Source organism: Ricinus communis, chromosome 9, assembly GCF_019578655.1.
Source record: "Ricinus communis isolate WT05 ecotype wild-type chromosome 9, ASM1957865v1, whole genome shotgun sequence".
NCBI lineage: Eukaryota > Viridiplantae > Streptophyta > Magnoliopsida > Malpighiales > Euphorbiaceae > Ricinus > Ricinus communis.
Window position 1 is genome coordinate 17,602,921 of NC_063264.1, and position 21,273 is coordinate 17,624,193.

The 21,273-nt window shown below is 32.2% G+C and overlaps 1 protein-coding gene and 1 long non-coding RNA gene across 5 annotated transcripts; one reads left to right on the forward strand and one right to left on the reverse strand.

The window, feature by feature from the left end:
• Positions 1–9,080: 9,080 nt before the first annotated feature.
• LOC8288363 (nuclear/nucleolar GTPase 2) lies at positions 9,081–15,100 on the reverse strand. The gene is made up of 11 exons (XM_002528521.4): positions 14,705–15,100; positions 14,331–14,464; positions 13,946–14,075; positions 13,583–13,743; positions 13,106–13,207; positions 12,896–13,000; positions 12,382–12,510; positions 12,142–12,282; positions 11,601–11,701; positions 11,017–11,074; positions 9,081–9,676 (listed from the first exon to the last, which is right to left on the reverse strand). Exons 1-11 carry the CDS (start codon positions 14,931–14,933, stop codon positions 9,290–9,292), a joined length of 1,677 nt encoding a protein of 558 aa, XP_002528567.2. The 5' UTR covers positions 14,934–15,100; the 3' UTR covers positions 9,081–9,289.
• Positions 15,101–16,325: 1,225 nt separating this feature from the next.
• Positions 16,326–20,144, forward strand: LOC8288364. Of its 4 annotated transcripts, XR_003080384.2 has the most exons (8): positions 16,327–16,984; positions 17,424–17,503; positions 17,599–17,685; positions 17,761–17,825; positions 17,920–18,769; positions 18,869–19,272; positions 19,362–19,865; positions 19,958–20,144. It is a non-coding gene; the product is annotated as an uncharacterized LOC8288364 (long non-coding RNA). The 4 variants fall into 4 exon arrangements; XR_001535920.3 differs by having other exon boundaries at positions 16,326–16,984; positions 19,362–20,144; XR_001535921.3 differs by lacking the exon at positions 17,599–17,685 and having other exon boundaries at positions 19,362–20,144.
• The last annotated feature ends 1,129 nt before the right edge of the window (positions 20,145–21,273 follow it).

Consider the following 21,273-nt stretch of genomic DNA (forward strand, 5'->3'; position numbering starts at 1 on the left):
CAAACAATAAAAAGAATTTCATCTCCGGCCATGGGCGACGACTGTTGCATCTGCGACGGTTGTTGTGGAAGAGGAGGGAAGGTAGTCATTGTAAGAAGACAGTTGCGCTAAGGCAAAGGTAGTTATTGACGACCCATTTAACGGCGATGCGACATTGTGCGGCGAACGTGGTTGTTTGCATGGTGAGGGAAGGGAAGGAGGATGACTGGATACAAAAGGATGAGAGTTGGGGTAAAGGAATGTCCAATTGGGTTGGTGAATCAAGTCCTTGCGATTGATTATATTCTTTTTGTTGTATTATTCGTTGCTAAAATCTTAAATCTTGATGTTGTTGTGGTTTATATGGTTTAAAATGAGAGAGAATGGATTTGGGAAGAGTTGCATCCACTATTGCCATTAATAATTGCAAATAAGGTGTTAGATAAAATGTCTCAGTTGTTTTAATTACTAGCAATAGTTACAAAGGCAGTATTATTTTATTGATGAGAATAGTTGTTTTTGTGAGGTCTTGTTGGATGGACTTGCTACTGCAAATTATTGTAAACTTTGAAAAATAAAAGTATTGGATGTTGTTCGGAACGATGACAGTGGTATTGTGACGGTGGAGATGGTGGTAAGATAATAATAGAAAGGTATGTTTTATTTTTGCAAAACCTATAAATTGGCCCCTAAACTATTAGCTTTTGTTTCAATAGGCCTCTAATCTTTTTTATTGAACCCTTAATCTATTAATTCTACTATGTTGAAGGACTTTTTTGACGGTCCTCCTCAACGTGCTCCAGACGCACTTAATGAGAGCGTGAAGTGTCTTTACTTATGCTAACTAGGACATAATTGGACATGTAAAAGATGATAAAGAAAGGGACAACTATTACATAAGAGGGTTTAAAGTTAATAAAACGATTTTAATTCAAAGAAAACATATTTATTCGGCTTAAGATTTGGCTCTTTCTAATTTCCATCGATTTAGGTAATGGTTTCGCCCTTTGGCTTTCACAGAACTGATAGAGAGAAAAAGAGAGAAGACGATTTTAGTGCTCACATTTAAGGAATGTGGTCTTCAGGTGTTAATGAACATCAAGATAGGTTTGTAGCAAGTTTTTGTAGATTTACAAGGTGGACCAACATTTGTTTTTTCTGTTTATGGTGGACCAACTATCCAGATAGTGGGGGACCATTTGTCTTAGAAATATGTGTGTATTTTTTTTAATCTTTCATCTAAATGTATAATACTTCTTTAATAAACGTTGTCATTTTCTGTTGGTTGGTATTCTATATTTTGTCTATTTACTGCATTACCATGTTAACTATGAAATACTTGTAAAAGAAACTAAGGTGCTTGGCTTCAATACCCTAAAAAAAATTATTAAATAAAATAATAATAATAAATAAATAAATAAAAAGGGAACTTTTCTTTTCTATTCTTCCTTCTTCCCTCCCCCTTCTTCTTCATCTTCCTTCCTTCCCCACACACCACCCCCAAAGAATTATGTAAAAAACAATACAAAAATATCTTCACCGGAGTCGAGACTTTCCGGCCTTGATCCGGTGCTTCCGGCAAAAGCAGTAATTTTTTCAAACTCCCCGCAACTCAAGCTTCGCGTAGGCGCTTACAGATTCGAAATCCGACACTGCTGGTAGTACCAGTTTTCGGACCCTGGTGTTCTCCGGATGCACAAAATTTCAGATTTTCAGTTCGATATAATTTTATTTGGACCTTAAAAATTATTTTATAATTTTAAAAAATATTATTCTCATTAATTATTAAGTATAAATAATTTAATTTAATTAGATTTAATTAATTATGACTTAGATATAAATATTATAAATTAATTAGTATGATTAATTATTTTTCTGGTTAGTGGTAGATATGGTTGTGTTTGATTAGTTTAAATATCAGAAATTTTTTTTTGGGTTGGTCGTGAAATAAATATTAATGATGACCGTCTATAATTAATTGTGATATGTAGTATGTTGCAGAGTCGGAGAAAAATAATACAGTTTGGTGGCCCGACTCCCATTAATTAATTGCGGAATATTTGAAGTGTTTCTAGCACGTTCTGGACCCATTATACGGGGGGTAAACGTCCATATTTTAGGGGAGGTTCTGCCGAATTTTCGGTAGAATTTCTGAGTCTGAATTTCTTAGACAGTCTAATCTAGGAGTCTAGGCCTAGGAAAAATTAAAACTATCTTATTGATTGAGTTATTTTCGTGAATAGATAATCCGTCCGTCCAGCCAGCTCCATCCAAAGCGTAGGAGCAGACTGCAGAATGCGGCAGAACTATGAGTTAAAGTCATATAATCAAATGTACTTTTGTCATGTCTAAATTAAATGCGATGTTAATTGATTAATAATTATTATGATTATTATTAGCATCATTACTAGTAATTTTATTTGATTAATAGTTATTACGAATATTATTAGTATCATTATTAGAAATTTTATTTTCGTTATTATCGATATCATTATTATTATTATTATTATTATTTTTGCTATCATATTTATTCTTATTTTATTATTATTATTATTATTATTATTATTATTATTATTATTATTATTATTATGCATAATTTGCATGTTTGCTACAATCGAGCTATTCAACTTTAATTCTTAATATGTTATTCAATAATGTATGTTTGCTTATGATTTATACTATTATTAATTATTATCGATGCTATGATTGTAACATCGGAATGAGGTAACAGTAGAACATGCCACCTGATAGGTTGCATCAGGACCGCGTGCACACCGGTATTAGTAAAAGATTATTTTTGGGATTTGCCCTGGTCGAGCGTTGCTCTCTGGGCGCCGACTTATTTGGAAATCAAGTGACTAGGATGGATTTAAGGACTCTGGCAGAGCTTCGCTATCCGGGCGCCAAATCTTTTAGAATAAGAGAGTCGAAAGGCTGTTATATTAGCGTTAGAGTTCTGCTAAGGCACTCGTCCCATAAGCGTTTAAATTATATTTTTCTGAATCATGGTATGACACATGTTTTAGTACATTATGATATGATATTCTGATTAAATAAATATTTTATTGAGAAGACTGTATTTGTTATAGGATTATATGATTTTAACTTACTCTCAAGGTTGACAGTCTCAATTTTAAATTTTCAGGTGACAGATAGGTTCTCCGTTGTCTTCCTTTTGACAGCCCGGTTTCCTTCTCCTTCGGGATTATTGTAATTAATTTTTACTTTTGCATTTTGAATTATTTAAAATTATAGATTCTCCGCAGTAGTATACATGGCATATTATGTTTGAATTTGGTCTGTAACAAGTTATGGAATATTTGCTAGCATCCAGCTGAAGATTTGTGAATGAAATGCTAGACTGTTTTAATAGTATATATATATGTATGCATATCGATTAATTAGACTGACTACGAGTTTTTGTAGCCTTAAGCCTAATCATTCCCTAGTGCAGGTCACGGGCCCATAAATCGAATCGTGACATTGGTATTCTATCTATTTACTGTATTTCATCTATTTACGACATTTTGTTGCTTGGTGTCTAAGTGTATAATACTGCTTTAATAAACATTATCATTTTCTGTTGTTTGTTTAAATGCGCAGTTTGCTAATAATGTATGTTTATAATGTACACTAATGCTTTCATGATTTATTGGAGATATGCTTGTGATTTACATGGAAATATATAATGATGAGTATGTATTTTGTGACTTGTTGCAAATTGTGGCTTGTTATTATGTTAAGTTAGTTAAAAATGGTGGAGGGCAGTTAGTTAGAGGAAATAGCCCAAAATACTTAGGTGGAGTTGCTAATATAGTGAAGGAGTATTTTGACTTGGACTTGGTGTCATATCCTAATTTGTTAGCTTATGTGAAAGAATTGGAACATACTAGGATTGGTGGTTTATACTTATTTAGATAATAGTGAGTTTGTTTTATTAAGTGATGATGCAATTGTCATGCAAATGGGTGCAAAACTAAGAACTGTTGATGAGCTGCATGTATATGTTGATCACATAAATGGACCTACTAATGGTGGTGAGAAGCACAACCAATCTTTTGTCCAAGTTGGCAGTAATAGTCAAGATTTTGGTGTGACTGAAAAAGATTATAATGATTTTATAGATGATGTTGGAATTTCTGTCAGACAACAAAATAAGAAAAATGGTGATAATGACCAGCCTCATCTCACTTTTGATGAGTTCCTTGTATCTGTTAATTTGTTAACAAATGATGGAGATGATGAATTATAAGAAGTAAGGAAGAGGATTAGGAATTTTTGGACTAGAAATAAAATAAAAGTGGTGAGTGATGATATAGGTGATGGAGCTCAAACACAAGAAGAAAATGAAGATGAAGACGAAGATGAGATAGGAAGGATGAGAGAAGCTTGAAAAGAACAAGCAATTGAGTTATCTATGGTACAATGACTTCAAAAGAGATGAAGGATTTGAATAACATTTGTTCACAATGCTGTAATAAGGCACACAGTTCATTTAGAAAATAAGACATGTACATGCAGAGAGTGCAGTTGACTGGAATTCTATGTCAACATATAGTGTGTTGTGTATAGCCAAGATAAGGATCCAAAAGACTTTGTGGCTCACTGGTATTATAAAGACACCTACCTGAAGGCTTATTCATATTAACTGCAGCCTTTAAGTGGTAAAGAGGTTTGGCCAAAGCTAGGAGCTACACCAATAGCTCCACCTCAAGTTAGAAAGACGCTTGGAAGGCCAAAGAGGGCAAGGAGGAAAGATAAAAATAAAGTGAAGAAAGTTGATAAATTAGGAAGATAAGGAAGATTAATGCATTATAAGATATGTAAGAGCACTTCACATAATGTGAGATGTTGTCCTAAGAGAGAAAAAGCAACTCAGGTACTCATAATTCTATTTGAATAATATTTTGAAATTATTTGGTGTCTGTACATTTGGTGTTTTTAACAAGTTTTTGCCTAATGAAAAGAGCAAGGAAAGGGACAAGAAAAAGCTCAAATGGTGGGCAGTCTTCTCAAACTGAGGCAAAAAATTACATATTGTTCAAGTTATTACAGCCAAATATAGTCTAAAGGTAAAAGCAAAGGTGATAGATATGCAGCAAAGAACTCATATGTGGGATGTAGCAGCAAAGAAGGAGGTGCATGTCCTTTTAATGTGACTGTGAGAAATTCATGCACCAGGTCACAAATTAGTTTTAATAAGGTGGTCAATTTTAATAAGATTTACAGTGGAATATATATCAAAGAATAAATCACCTCAGAAGAAATTACCAACATGGAAGAAGTGTCTGCAGAATCAAGTGATACAATATCAAAATACATATTAGTTTATTACTCAAGGTTATAATATTGGCTCAAGTGGAAATACTCAACAAACACTAAAATGATGAGCATGACTATATAGGATAGGTTTTTTAGGCTTCACAACACCCAAACTATTCATTTTGCAGCTATATATTAATATTTTTGTAAAGAGTGAATTGATAGAAAACAATTTACTCAGCTTTGGATTATAGTAATTTTGGTTATAATTGGCAGCTAGACAGTCTTTGTAATGATTTGAGATGTTTTGAATTAATGCATTGTTGGTTAAGTATATCCAGTCTTATTCAAGATAGTTTTTATTTCAGTTCATTAATCATATTTGTCTTACTAAAAGTTGTCTTACAAATTATATATCCAAAAATATAACTATACAGAAAATACCAGCTTTGAGATAAAACTCTTGCTATTAAGCTTCCATTCAATTTAAATAAGTACATATTCCCACTAAGCCTCAGTTGTTACCATAATACAAATCAGCGATATATGTTGTACAAGAACAATCCCACTGCAATAACAAACACAACCTTATAAAAATCCCTACTAAATCTCAAACACTTGGCTTTTTGCTTTGCTTCGGTGACAGTTGCATTCAAACACATATTTGTTTCCTCAATGCTTTTGCCTTCTTCATAGCCCGATGAATAGCATTGTTATCATTGACTTTATTGTGACCCAAAGTATGAAGATGCAGCTTCAATGTCCTTATTTCATTCAGCAAAGCTAAACACCTTTCGCTCTTCCACTTATCATGCCATTTAAAGTAGTTGCAAATTAGTGGCTGTAAAATTAAAAGAAAAAAATATGTTTAATCTTGCCTAAGGAATGTACAAGAAAAAGTAGAGAAGAGGTTTTAAAGTCCATTATTACCCCCAAAAGAGCATCTCGAGAAATTTTTTATTTGAATTATTTTCACTCCTTGAAATAAATAGTATTGCACGAGCTCCACAATGGCAATGAGTAATGTGAGAATCTTCAATCCTTTCCAAAAGGCCATCATCGACGTGAAATTGCTTCCACCATACCCATCTCCATCACCACTTTCCATTTTTTTCTAGGATCTTAATGTAGTAGTTGAAATGATAAAGATGCCACATTTGAAGACACCCTGATTTTAATATGTAGCTGAAAAGTAACTTTCCACCTTGCATTCCACCTAGCATATATACAATTATTTACTTTTCAAGTTGGCCTTTTTATTAATTCTTTATTATGTTCTTAACATTGTTAAATGTGTGCTAGAGCACGCTCAAGAGGACTGTCAAAAAAGTCCTTAAATAGAGCAGATTTAATAGTTTAAGGATTTAATAAAATAAATTATTTGTACAGGGACTTATTGAAATAAAAGTTAATAGTTCATGAGCCAATTTGTAGGTTTTGCCTTTTACTTTTAATTGTTTATTATGTTAATAATTAATAATTTATTATATTAATTACTAATTATTTATTAAATTAATTTTAAACAGTTTTTATTTAATTTTATACTATTTACGCGTGTATCATTGGCAGTTTTTTTAAATAAAAGAGCCTAAATGATCCATATTGATTAAGTTTTGGGCTAAAATAGCCCAAAAATATCAAAAAGATTCCTGCCCAAAAAATTTAAAATCCTATTTAAATCTTATTCCATCTAAATATGTTTTAAGTTGGTTGCAAAAGCAATTTGGAGGTCTTAATTTTACTCCTAAAACTTGTGCAAGACTTTGATATCGCCATTATATATCGGCCAATTAAAGCTAACAAATCAATAATTTGATTACTTTAATTCTTTTGGTTTTTACATTAAAAAAAAAAAGAGTTGGTAGCTAATTTCATTAGTATATTAAATTTTGGGACCCATTTGAAATAATGACTTACGTCCTTAATGTTTACAAGTGTTCTTTTAGATGAAGTTACACAGAAACGTTTAATTATTTTGTTATATTCGGTATAAGAGTTTAATAATTGTTGTAATTTAAATTTTTAAAATTTAAAATTTAAAAATTTAATTGAAGGTGGAGAGGTTATCTTTTAATTGCTAAAAAACAATGCAGAGGTTACTGTACCTTTTCCTTATTAAATAATTTAAAAAAGTTTGATTCATATATTTTATATAATTATTAATTATTTTTTACTAAACAACTATATTAAAAATGTTTGATAAGATTTAATAAAAATAACTAATTTAACTACTAGTTGTTGATTCTATCAACTCTATTTTAGAGGTTTTTTATCAGCCGATAATTAATTTAATTTTTTTATTTTTTGAGACAATATTAGCTTTAGAAAAACTTATTAATAATAACTTATTTTAAATTGATTTCATATAATTAAATTTTATAATTTATAATAAATAATTATTATTTTGATATTACACTTGATAGTTAATAATTATGATATTTGTAATTTGTCAGTAAAATTTAAATTTTAATCTCTATCTTTAAAATAATTTTTATAAATATTTTTAATAATAAATACAATTGAGTTAAATAAAATTAATTATAATTTTTTTAATTATTATAAATTACTTTTACTAATTTATATCATCAAAAATAATATAATAAAATAAACTATACTATTAATAATTATTTAATATATTAAATGTAACTACTATAAAATTTTATCAAATAATTTAATTTATAAACTACCAGCTATCACCTACCAAATAAAGTCTTAATGGTACTTAAAATAATATAAGTTTACTTAGTCTTTCAAAAAGAATAAAAAATAAAAGTTTTAATTTATTTAGAATAAAATACAATTTGGCTACTAATCTTGTCACACGATCTCAGTTTAATATGTTTCTAAATTTATGGATTTATTTAGTTCAAACATCTATATATTTGGCTCAAATTAATCTTATTTTAAAAAAATAAAATTAAGAATCGCTCTCTCTTAAAAATAAAAAAATAAAAAAATTATAATATTATTTAAAAAATATTATATAATTTTAGTACAATTAAAATAATTAAACAATAAATAGCTATTACTACTATTATTTTCACCGAAATCACTCTCTCCTCCACCACCCTGGGCACCACTACTACTATAACTTCATTCACTATAATTATTAAGAAAAAAAATAAGAACACTATAACAATATTTATTTATTTATTATTTATTATTTAATTTTTAATTTAAATTTTTAATTTAAATAATTTAATTTAAAAAATTAAAAGAAATTAAATTTTCATTCTATCCACTTTTTTCCTGAAAAATAAATAATTGACTCTCATTTTTATAAAAAGTTAAAACTAATTTAAATTGAGTATACAAAATTTTAAATTAAAATATCCAAAATTTAAAAAATAATTAAATTAAACACGAGCAATAAAATTAAAAGTTAAATCAGACTTTATTCCTTTTTATTTTATTAGTTTTTATTTTTTTAACTTTTCATTTAATTTAATAAATTCTTGAGTTCTATTTTTATATTTTTTTTAAACATCTAAATTCTATTTTCTTTAATAACAAAAAGATATGTAAATATCATAAATAAAATTGAGGCACCCAACATATTATATTAGATCAAGAATTAACATAAAAGTGAAAATAAAAATTCAAACGTCTAGATATTGTTCATGCGCCTCTAAAAAGGTAAGGTCTTTCTTTTAATAGAAAACAAATCCAATGAATTGAGAAAATATTAAATGAAACAAGAGCTGAAATTTTTCTGGTGTTCTGGTTACTATGTTCATTATTGTGTCGTTCTTCTCTCAATTATCACAAGATTTATTATTTTATTCCCCTCCCCCTTCTCTTACCCTGAAATGGACTCACACGTACGCACGCCATACTTTAGAAACTGAAAACACATTGCTTCAATTAATACTTAATACTTTGAATTGAAGCTAACAAGATTTTAAAAGAAAACTTAAATTAAGGAGCAAAATTACTTATCAAGCAACTACTACGTTACCTAGCAAAAATCTCATAATTTCTTTACTTCTCTCTAGATCTCAAAATCTCTTAGTTTCCAGACTTTTAAAAAAGAAAAGGTAGATCCCAACTATGATTCAGTTGCCTGTACCTTCTCTTCTATTTTATCCTCTTCAGTTGGAAGCTCATCAGCTATTTCATCCTCCGTCCCGGAAGGCGACTCGGGCATCTCGTAGTCGGTCGGGTCAGTTCCATCACCTTTCAACTCATTATCGGTAAAGAGATCCCTCTGGACAGGGACGCTTCTAAGTTGTTGGGATGACATGACATTCGCAATCGCTTTAAAAGCTGCAGATTCTTGATTACTATCCTCCGCAGCCTCCTCGTCCATACCGAATGTATCATGTTCTACAATGTCATCTTGTTGCCGCAGTGGAGGAACGAAAAAAGGTATCTTACCTCGCTGCCAGTCGTGGAGGACCATCTTTGCCGCCGTCATATAGTCAGGCTCACCACCCTATGTACAACGCGGGAACAAACACATTAAGTGCTAGTGCAACCATTGTCTTTCAGAAGCAAAGAATGAACAGATATTTCCAAGATATTGCAACCAGTAGTTTTGTTAACAAGTATAATTTACTTTGGATCGCTGCCAATGTTTTATGCATAGACAGCCTGCCAAAAATAAATTAGGTTTACAACCAAAAAATTACAGACTTTGACCAACCTTAAACTAAGGCCACAACTTTAGGAGATATATTATTACGACCTGTACACCTCATGCATAAAGTACGATTATAGCCAATGTCCAACATTGTCTATCCAATGATGACATGCCCATTAAAATAACAGTATCTATTATGTGAGATGGCCTTTCTGATCTAAGGGATGTTGACATCGAGTCCAATGTACTTTCTGCCAGATGTACAGGGAATAATAGTGCATAATATTATTTTAATGCCTGGAAAGTAATTTAAGAACTTGGCTACAACTATAGCAGAAACATGAAGTGCAGCCATAATAATGCATCTTTAAAGAAGCAACAATCATAAACTTTTGACATATTTGGTATTTTCAGGTCATTAACCAAATATATTTACTTGATATCTTGACTGAACCAACAAATTTAGCATCCACAAAAGGCAAAGAGCATCTGGCCATGTCATGTGGCATATAACATTCTATAGCAGCACTACACTTGCAGCTAGAGAATAGAACCTCAATGCTGAACTACAAGAATGTACTATAAACCCAACCCGACACGTTTGACGTTGTCTAGAGCAATCTTCACTCAAGCTATATAGTAAGATGCAAACCTATGCTCTTCTTTACTGCTTATATTCTCCATTTAAATGCTGCTATGCACTCATAGGCATACTCCTGAGTCATCGCTCACTGTACACTATTCACCCATTCATGCTCCTTTCTATTGCTGCATTGATCCATCCTACCTAGCCTAGTAGTAAGCTATTACCAACTATGCACTATGTTCCAACCATTCTAAATCACAGAACAATCAATCAGAGGAAATTTGGCAGTACTAGTTTCAATCCCACTCCTTCAGTTTCTCTATTTCCAACTAAAACTCAGCTGAAACATAACCATGAGGTCTCAAGTCTCCCTGGCCCCATAGTTCACTCAAGATGTTCAGATCAATAATAGAGTAAATATGGAACTCCTATACACATCTAAATACACCTTGAAGATTTTTAAGAGGAACAAGACAAAATACTAGTGATCAAGTGTCATATTCACTCAGCAATCTAATGACCAAGTTGAATTGCAAATATTACACGCAATCACCCTGATTTTTCCTGAAGTGCTTTTCAATATGAAGCATTTAAAGGAGAAACATACCTTCAAAAGCTTGCCTGTTGATTTGCACAGCTGAACCAAGAAATCGTCCTCATCATTCCTGAAAACAATGAGATGTAATTGATTATTCACAAAAAGTCTGCATTTAAACTCAATGAAGAATACTTTGGTCAATAGCCAAAAAGGGCTGAGGCAATATTTGTAGCAATAAAAAGAAGCAAAAGAAGAAAAATTATCTCAAATTTTTCTAAGGCCTAGAGATTTTTTTAATTTATTGGTTATTAAGGCAAAACTTTCTGCAGGAGAGAGGAAAAACATATGGCAGTAGTGAAAGTATGCAACAGCAGTTTTAGCATGAATTAAATATTTAAGATATCATAAAGTCCCTTTCTTTTTGAAGATTCAAAGTGGATTTCAAAGCAGAATAAGGTGCATCTCCCAAAACATATGAGCAAGTCGTAACAACTGATACAACCAATTACAGCTGCATATCTTACAAAGGCAAGGGATGCCATTACGTAAGAACATTTATATAGGGAAGGCCATAATGCCACGAAAACCAAAAAATATAAAAATTCTGAATTACTTGATTCATAGAAAATAAAGCATCATTAGAGGTAGCTCACCACTCTTTTATTTTATATGCTCTTTGCAGGTGCTCCTTCTTGACACGTTTCAGGACTTCTCCTATGTGTTCAGCAGCATCATGCAAGTTAGTGACACGTACCTGTAAAGGGCCCCAAACACTCACATAAATGAATAGCTATATTGCAATACGAATGTGCATAATCAAGCAAGATTAATCAAATGTGAAATAGAAACTGTTCCGCTTCTTATCAAATTTATGTTCTCGAAAGATGGGAATGTTTTTTCATTTACTTTCTGTATCTTTCAGGGTCTTTTTCTAATAAAAAAAATAATATCTCCACCTAGAATCCCAGCATAAGTTCTGAAACCACAAAATCCAACTCTTTCCTATTCACAAAAATATAATCGGCCTTAATACAAGTCTCCAACAAACTATTTGGTTCAAAGAGCAAAACAAACCGACTAGTTCTTACAGACAAACACCTAAGCATGCGTCCTCACAATTAACCAAGTAGCAAAATTTACCAAATGCAACATAATACATACAGATTGACAAATGCAAACGGACAATAGACATACCACTCCCTTCAATACAATATCAGTTTCAGTGTCTTTATTCTGATAAACAACTCCAGGGCAATCAATCAAGAAGATCCGTTTTGTTAATGTTATATACTGCCAGACCTTTGTCTCCCCTGGAATAGGAGCAACCTTACAAACCTGAAAGAAGAAGAAAATATATTCATTAATTAAAATTAACAGCCGAACTGGTGTACATACATTAATCAGATTTATTTACAAGGTGAAAGAAAATGTTACATTCTTAGTGCGCAGCGTATTGATAACTGATGACTTTCCAACATTGGGATACCCAACAAATCCAACTGATATTGCTTGCTTATCGCTCTTTAAGCGGGCAAATTGTCTCAGTACAGATAGAAGAGAACCCTGAATTTAACAAGAGCCAGTTTAACAAATTAGGATAGAGAATACAGCCTATATCCAAAATGATTGAAAATTATAATTTGACATCTCTCTAGCAAATTCACATGCATAAAGAGAAAAAAACGAAGGTTTCATAACCCTCAAGGTAGAACACAGAAGCTGGTTTAATCCTTATTTATTGTAGTAGTAGCAGCAGTACACCCATAGCTTCTTTTTTTCTTTTTAGAGAAAGGAGCTGGCTTGAGAAAAGAAATAGTTTGCAAATTGTTTGAATTCTGAGAAATAAGCATGACCCCAATTCATGGAAATTATTGAACTCCAAGAGATAAGGACTGCAGCATATAGACTTCAATTCATCTAATCTTGACATTGACAAATATGAGCCCACCTTGCCAAAGGACTTGTTGATACTTGCATGGAATGCTAAAGTCGGATATTCCTTGGATAATATCCTTAACCAGCCCTTTGTTGCCCAAGCCGGAACAAGATCACACTGGATAGAAGGAATACAAATATTACAAACATTTCTAGAGATGTAAGTAGCAGAAACAAGATAAAACTCCTAGTAATAAGATTAAAACTGGGAAATACATCTGACCTTGTTTAACAGAAGAACCATGTGCTTCTGCTTGCAATGTTCTTTTAAATGCCTCTCTAAATGATAACATCTAGTTCCTTGGGGATCCCTGGCATCTATAACCTGCAAACATATTAACAAATAAAAATCTCAAGAATTCTTCTTCCAACCAGCTGAATGAATTTCTATTCATCAAAAGCACAAGAGAGATCAGGAGGAAGAGGTAAAAAAGAACAACAAAAAAATGTGTAGAATTGAACTGAACTTTTCTGAGGAAGACCCACAAAATTGGATCTCCATAGGAAAAATGTCATGGGAAGATAAATATAGCACACATTAATTTAATGATGATGCACATCATATTTTCTAATAGTAAGAAAAAGGACAGCAAAGTTTAATCTCAATCCTTGAGTATTCAACATTATCTTGCATCATGATTAACGACAACAAGAAAGAACCAAGATATTTTTTAGTTTGGCTAAGGAAAGATAGAATCACCTGGACAACAACATCTGATGAATCAATAACTTTGTATAGTTCACCCCATATACGCTTACTCTGGCCTTTTTCAAACATTGTATGCCGAACCAGGTCCCTAAACCCATCACCTTCACTTCCTTCTGCAGGGGCATCAGTACCATGCTTCGTCTCAAAAACATCTACAAATTTCAAACCCATTTGCTCAGAACATGATCATTTGATCCCTTTGGTAATATCATAAATTCAAATCTAAGAATGCAATAAAATGAGAAGCACACATTACATTAACAAAAAAGAAAGAACAACTACATATAATCAATGAATAACTAGAAATAATTAAATGCAGGAAGAACAGAAAATAAAGGATCCCATTTCATTTACCCTGAGAACCATCAGCTTTCTTAAGTAAAGACTCGTAATCAGCTGCCAAGAGCTTTGGGCGTTTCCTCTTCCGCTTAGGTCCAAATGCATCCTCAAAGGGCTCTGTATCAAGAAGATGTACTCTGGCTTGCTTCATAGATAAGAAATATACAAATGAAAACACATGTGAGAATTCAACTCAAAGACCATTCCAATAACCATGCAATACAATATTCTGCATTCCCAAATGAGAACTCGACAAAGCAGGTACTTACAAGATTCTAAAGAATCACATCAATTTGAACAATTTGCAAATGTGTATAGGCATTTTCATAATTAATCAAGACCTTGAATTGTTTTAATTTCACATTGACAAAAAAGGAAAAAAAAAAAAAAAGGGATATACCTTCTGATGGTCATTTAAAAGGGATAATGGAAGCTTTCTCTCCTTCAAGATAACATTATAGCTACTTGACATCCGACTTTGAAGCTCGTCACGGAAAAATTCAAGCTCCTTCTGATTTACAACCCTTGTATTTCCTGCACAAACCAGCCAACAAATATTATAGAAATATTTGGAATTGCATGAATTAAATTAAATTATATTCTTTCAGAATCATGTCACTTCGTAATACTTGAGCTTTCCAAACAAGAGAATTAATAGAAATTCAGATGTCTAATTAAAAACAAAATCAGTCAGCCGTACAAGTTCCCCTAAGTTGAACTGTTTTACATGTAAATTTCAATTAAAAGAAAAAAAAAGTGATTATAAGAACATACCAAACCAACGGCGGTCAGGTACGATACGAGTACTGGGCAAGTCCTTAGATTGCAAATCATGCTTCAATATCTTGCCCTTACTGTCACGCAACGGTTTATTCTTGTACATCTTCAGCCGCCGAACAGTGGCGGCGCTACGCGTAGAGCTACTACTTCCATTGCTCCGATTTGTGTCCAGTGAATGCTTTGGCTTGCCGGACACGTTCACCTTCCTCTCTTTCTTCACCATCTTAATTATGTCACTGCAAATGCAGAATCACTTGCAATTAACTGACGATGCTGTTGTTTGGTGATTTCTTTTTGAAACGAAGAGAGAGATATAAAAATGAACGGCGAAGAGTAAGGTTCTTTGTTTTTTGGAGGACGCGAAGAGTAAGGTTTTGAAAGAGGTAACCATGAAATAAAGTGAGATTTTATAGCGAACTTGTAAACGGACTAACCGGCCCGAGTGTTTGTTGGCCTTGCGTGGAGCATACAAAATCGGGTCGGTTTAAATTGGTCTACTCTTTCGGGCTGAAGTTACCATTTTGGGCTTCTCTTTTTTTAGAGCGATAAGGTATCTCAATCACGATGATCATTTTGTTCTTTTATATTTTTATCTTTTTTAATGGCCTCACAATTCTTCTTTTTCTTTTTATTTTTTATTCAAATTCAATCGCCTAACAGTTCTTATTATTTATCCTTTTTCCTTCTTTTATCCCTTTTACGAAGAAATAGAAAAAATATTATTATTATTTATTGGCTTCGATTTGGATTTGTAGGCATGCATGTCTGTACGATACACGAATCGTATTTGAATTTTGTGTTTCTGACTTTTTATCAAACGTTTGTGAATTTTTAAACATCTTTCAGCCACAATTTATTTGAATGTTCTACTAAATAACTATAAATGATTGTAAATTTGAATAAAGAGTGTTGGAATAATATTGGTTAAAAGTTTTAAAGTACAAAAAAGGCTTAATTGCATGAAGAAAATATAAAAAGAAAATTATCTGCTTGAAATTATTTAAATTTTTTGTGTTGTTTGAATTATTCCCTTTTTTTTTTTTGTATTTCCATAACTCCCATCAAGACTTGTATCTAATACTTATACCATGAGGCTAAATTCTAAAACTGCCATAGAAAGAGTTTAAAATAATTTATAGTTTTAAATCTCTTTTTTAACCTGTGTAAAATAACTCCTACATAACTACATTCTATCATTTAATTAAAATAATTATTTTATTTAAATCTTTATTCAAACTTAGATTTAATAATTATTCATGGGCTATAAAATACGGTGTAAACAAATGTCTCCTTATATAGGCTTACATACATACAATAATTCTTAAATCCTAAAATAATTTCTTTCCTCTTTCTCTTGCCACGGATGAAAATCAAATTAAAATCAAGTATAGAAATTTTAGGTCCAAAGTTTTCTTTCACCCATTTAATAAAAAATAAAATTTTACTGAAAAAATTCATTTCTACATCCAAAAAGCTTTTCAACAAAATCAAAATTTGAATCTCTCTTCTATACCTCTAAAATATCTATCTTTTTTTTTATTAATTAACCTTAAACCCTCATTACATGATTTATCAGACTTTTCATCTTTTTCAAACCATTTAAAATTCTCAGTACCAATCTACCAAACCAAGCATTACTCATTTAATTCAATTTTTTTCCTTCAAAAATCCAAAATTCCAACTTCTTAAATACCCAAAAACCAAAAACCTCAAATTTCTTTTCCTTTCCTACTCATCCTACATTTTCATCTCATCAATAAAATCCTCATTTCTCACAAATATCACAACAACCAACATTCTTTATTCTTCCACCATCTGCGTCGGCACCTACCAACCTCTTTTCCATTATTGAGAGCAATAGCTCAACAACCCATCTGCAACGCCGCCAATCTCTCCTTACACTACAACAATCTCGTCATGCTCAACAACTCCAACAGCAGCACCACCGTCGTCCTGCATCACAGCAGCCTCGTCGCCTTGCACCACAACTCAACGACAACAGCTTCTACATTGACGGCAGCAAGCATAACAACATCCCTCATTTTCTCTTCACATACTATATCCAAAAATCCATTTTCTAACCAAATCCGCATACCAAAAAATTATTCCTCTTACATTTCTAATACCCACATACAAAATACTAAATTTCACATTCTTTTGCAAAAGACTCACTTTATCATAAATACAAAAAATATTTTTGAGAAATTTTTCCTCCCTCTTTAACCAACAAAGCAAAGACTTTTTTGGTATATTAAAGGAAAAAGAGAAAGAAAGGTATCCATCTTATTATTTATTTATTTACTTTTAAACATTATTTACTTTTGCACATTGTGAATCTTATTGGTGAATTTAATAGTGTATAATTTTATGGTATGTTGATACTTTATTTTTGAGAAATATTTATGAACTAGTGTGATGAGTTGTGTCTTTTTAATGATATGAAAACAATGAAGAATTATGTCTTTATTTAGCAAATCAAACTTTCGACATTTAACCTTGAATTTTAATGCTGCAAACTTTGGAGGATATATGTATGTCCCTTAAAATGTAAAATGTCCCCGACTATACCAATTTATGCAATATTTCTATTCCTAATTCTGTCATATTTTTATTAACTGTTAATGTACTCCATCAAACTATTCACAAGCCCTAAGCTTATACAAGATAAAGGATAAGAATGTGCATCTTCCAATGTATATTTCTCTTTGTGTAGGTGTTGTCATGAATTCAGGAGGTGCTTCAAGCTCTTGTCTTTCAAGTGAACCCATTACTATAGATACAGTCGCTGCTTAGGTAAACTTTTTTTTTTTAATCTCCAAATTAATTCTTGGAAAAGAGAAAAGATAATATCCAATTTATCTTATGATTTTGTGATCTTGGTCTAATAGGAATTACTCTCATTAAGCACTACTACCCCACAAGTTATTATGCCTTTACCTTTTTTCATAGATCCTCAGACTATTAGTATTCATGAGGTACACTATTTGTTATACATACGCTTTTATCTGTTTTACTTCTTCCAAAACACTCTTAATTCTTCCCTTTTGCAGGCACCACCTATACCAACTAAATTCACCTACATTATTTTAGGAGTTCTTGACTTTCTCACTTTCAGGTAAACACATTGCTTCTACCTAATTTTATTTTGAACTCCAGTATTATTTTAATGTAGTTCTATTATTCTAAACCAAACAACACCTTGTTTGCAGAGATCTCCTGGCCATGTTCAATCCCGAAACAAGACATCAAAGGACTTTCCTCTCTATTGGTTTACCCAACTCTTCTCAACTCTCATCTTCTTTTCCCTTTGAAAATCAAGGAAAGAAGAAACTAAGACATATAAGGAGGAAGGAGCACTGTTATTGGGCAAGACTCTCTATAAACCAGTTACTCCAGGAAAAATTCAAATCTTAGCCAAGATATAGGAAGGATTGGCTAGCTTGGGTAGATAGACTTAGACCAGTCTTCTCTCCTATTTGGAAGCAAGTTGGTGTATATGATATGATTAGCCTCAGTCTGGAAGACCCAATTATGGAGTAAGACTTACTATGTGTCGTATTCAGGTTCTGGTCACCATCCATCCACTCTTTCATTTTCCCTTTTGGACCAGCATCCATCACTCTAAAAGACATGTTACTCCTCACTGGTTTACCTATCTTGGGATGTAAAACTCCTATTGTAATTGATAAAGCAACAGATTCTTACCCTTCTTATGATCCCCGTTCTATGGAGTTTTCTTCCTATCATCACTTTGTGCAGAAATGAAGCCAAGCGAGTGGATCCCCTTCAGATATTGAGCATATTGAGTTTATGTGGTTCCTTATTTGTCAATTCATCCTCTGCTCAACCTCCGGTAAACTTAGCTTGGAGTTCCTTCCCTTAGCCAAGGGTATAGTGTCGAGTAAGACGTGTTATGCTTTAGTCATGCTACTTGCCTCCACATATCAATCTTTAGATAGGATGGTTACTGAGCATCCATTGTATAAGGTTGGGAACCACATGTGGATTGTTCAATTATGGCTCTTAGCCTATTTTTCATCTTTGAGGAACAAGCAAATGGTAAACCCTCACTTATCTTTAGGCAGATTTCTTATGACCTACAAAGTGAAATGTAATTTGACTAATATAATGAAATGCTTCCTATCTACTGGTAACTAGGGTGTATCCGAGCTTGATATTTGGTCTTCTAGCAGAGAAATAACTTGGTGGATCAAGGAAAGGATCATTTACCACAGAGAGGCTTTTTGCGGTTAGTAGTTCTTTAAGTTTTACTACTGGCATCCTTTCACCTCAGCCTCCATTTTTTGTGAGATACTTACCTCCCTTTTGATGTAGGCAATTTGGTTTCCACCAAATCATACATGCCTTGAATTTTTCTGATGAAGCTCTTATTTTCTCTAATGATGTTACTATGCAGCACATAGATGCTTTTTTTAAGAAATATTAAAAATTATCATGTTCCATTTGTGAGATTGATGATGGTGCTAGAATTGCTTTTGACACCTGGTGGCCCTAGAGATTTGCACAATTTGTTCCAATCATTACAGGTGATATAGCTTAAGGTATGTTCTCTCACACATAACTTAGTCATATAACAAAATGGTCTTTAGACTAATTTTATTTTCTAACTTTATCTTGGTCTATTTTTCAGATTTGCCCTTGATTCCATTTCAACTTCAAGGAAGATCAACAAAAGGGAAACAAAAGAATAAAGTTATGAGCCCTCTCCATATTATCCTAAAAGAAGAAATAAAAAATCAACAAGTCTTCCTCTTTTGATGTTGCAGGAAAATCTTCAAAAGCTAAAACTTATGTTCCTCCAGCTCCTACTCGAAGGTCCCAAAAAAATATCGTCAAGAGTACCTTTATTAACTTCGTAGAGGATCCACTTGAAGTTTCAGGAGATGAAAATACGAAAGATTCTGAAGATAACAAAAGTCATGATCCTAGCGACTCTGATGATCTTGTGGATGGCAAGGATGCTGGGACCGAAATGGATGAAAATCCCATTGATATAGAGTATCTAGGGAATCACTCCCTCCCTTGACACTTACCTCTTTATCCTCCTGTAAAGTATGATGATATGGAGCCTCATATGACCAAATCTCCAGTTATTATTCTACCCAAGCCTTCAGCTTCTCTTCCTATGCCTTAGGTACATTTATTTTACATTTCCTTCTATAAATGTTTAGATTTGATATGCATACTTTTAAAAACCTGAAGTTATTTTATTCACTTTTTTGGTAGGACATAGCTCTAGTTCTAGAGTTTATAGATCTTCTTTTCGGACTTGATTTCTCTTTTTTAGCTGCTACCTCCTCTTCATTGAGTACTTCATTGACTCCCCCTACTCACTGTAGCCATTTTGCACCATGTAACCATATATTTATTTGCACTTATTTGTATTCTACTTTAAAATTTATGCTTTTGGCCATATGGTATTTGCTAGAAATTATAAATAAAAACAATACAAATTACTCAAGCTTCAAAAGTAGTCATGAGGCCTACTTTTATTAAAATCAAATTATTTTTTAAAATAAAAGAAAAATATAGTATTAGTCATATATTTGGCTTCACATCAAACAAAAACATATCCTAACAAACACATATGTTATAAAAACACAAAAAAAAAAAAATACATAAAACACATAAATCCTACCAACTACTAGTGGCCACTTTATTGGCCCTAAACTTCATTTCTTGTTTTTTAATTATTTTTCCATATGGTGGGATAATATTTCTCCAGGTATTTATCATTAATCTTTTTTAGCCAAGCCTTAAAAGAATTTAGTAAGGGCCTGTCTCTTTATCTACTCCCATGTGCATATGAACTTTTTTGGCAAAATAGCATTACCAAGTAAAGACTGATTCTATTAAATGACTAGGAAAAAGCCTAACTTAAAATTAACAAATTTTTTTGAATTGGTCAATTCACCACATTGAATAGTAAATTTAGCAATATGCTCTAGAATGGAATGGCCACTAAAGAAAATGGTGAAATCATAAACTCTATATTCTCTAGGGTAAGGATTATCAACATCAACAACAATATGATATGATTTGTGAAACTTTGATCGGCTTATCTGTCTCAGGCTAGGACCATACAATACTATATCTCTTACAACCTTTATATCTACTAGTAGTTGTCGTTGGTGTTGGTTTAATGGATCCATACACTAGTTAACTACAAGAGTATTGCCCCTCGGGCTTCCTTCCATATCATATACAGTAGTAGGTTGGTTAACATTCACATAAATCTGATGAGGCAAATATAGCATATGCTAGTATTGTGGCCATTTACAGTTTCCACCCTAATATTTCTCTTTTTATATGAAGGCACATATCTTTCCTCGGCCTAAAAGGCATGAGGTTCAACAACACTAGTAACTTCCACTTTTTTCTAGGAGTTCTATTATCGTTAGCAGAAGATTGGCTCCTGAGTTCTTCTTGGGTTTCTTTCTCCCTAGCATTAACATTTAAATAATCACTCCTAAACCTAGTAGGAAGACTACCGGTTAATTTTTCACTTATTTTTTTGCACAATATTAAGATGCATATTTTGG

Bases quoted from the DNA above. Each gene is read 5' to 3' on its own strand.
- LOC8288363 (XM_002528521.4), bottom strand. From the start codon at position 14,933: ATGGTGAAGAAAGAGAGGAAGGTGAACGTGTCCGGCAAGCCAAAGCAT. The intron at 13,001-13,105 runs GTCAGATGTATT...CCTTCTATCCAG, and splicing joins TGGTTCTTCTGTTAAACAAG to TGTGATCTTGTTCCGGCTTG. The intron at 11,075-11,600 runs GTGAGCTACCTC...CATTGTTTTCAG, and splicing joins GCATATAAAATAAAAGAGTG to GAATGATGAGGACGATTTCT.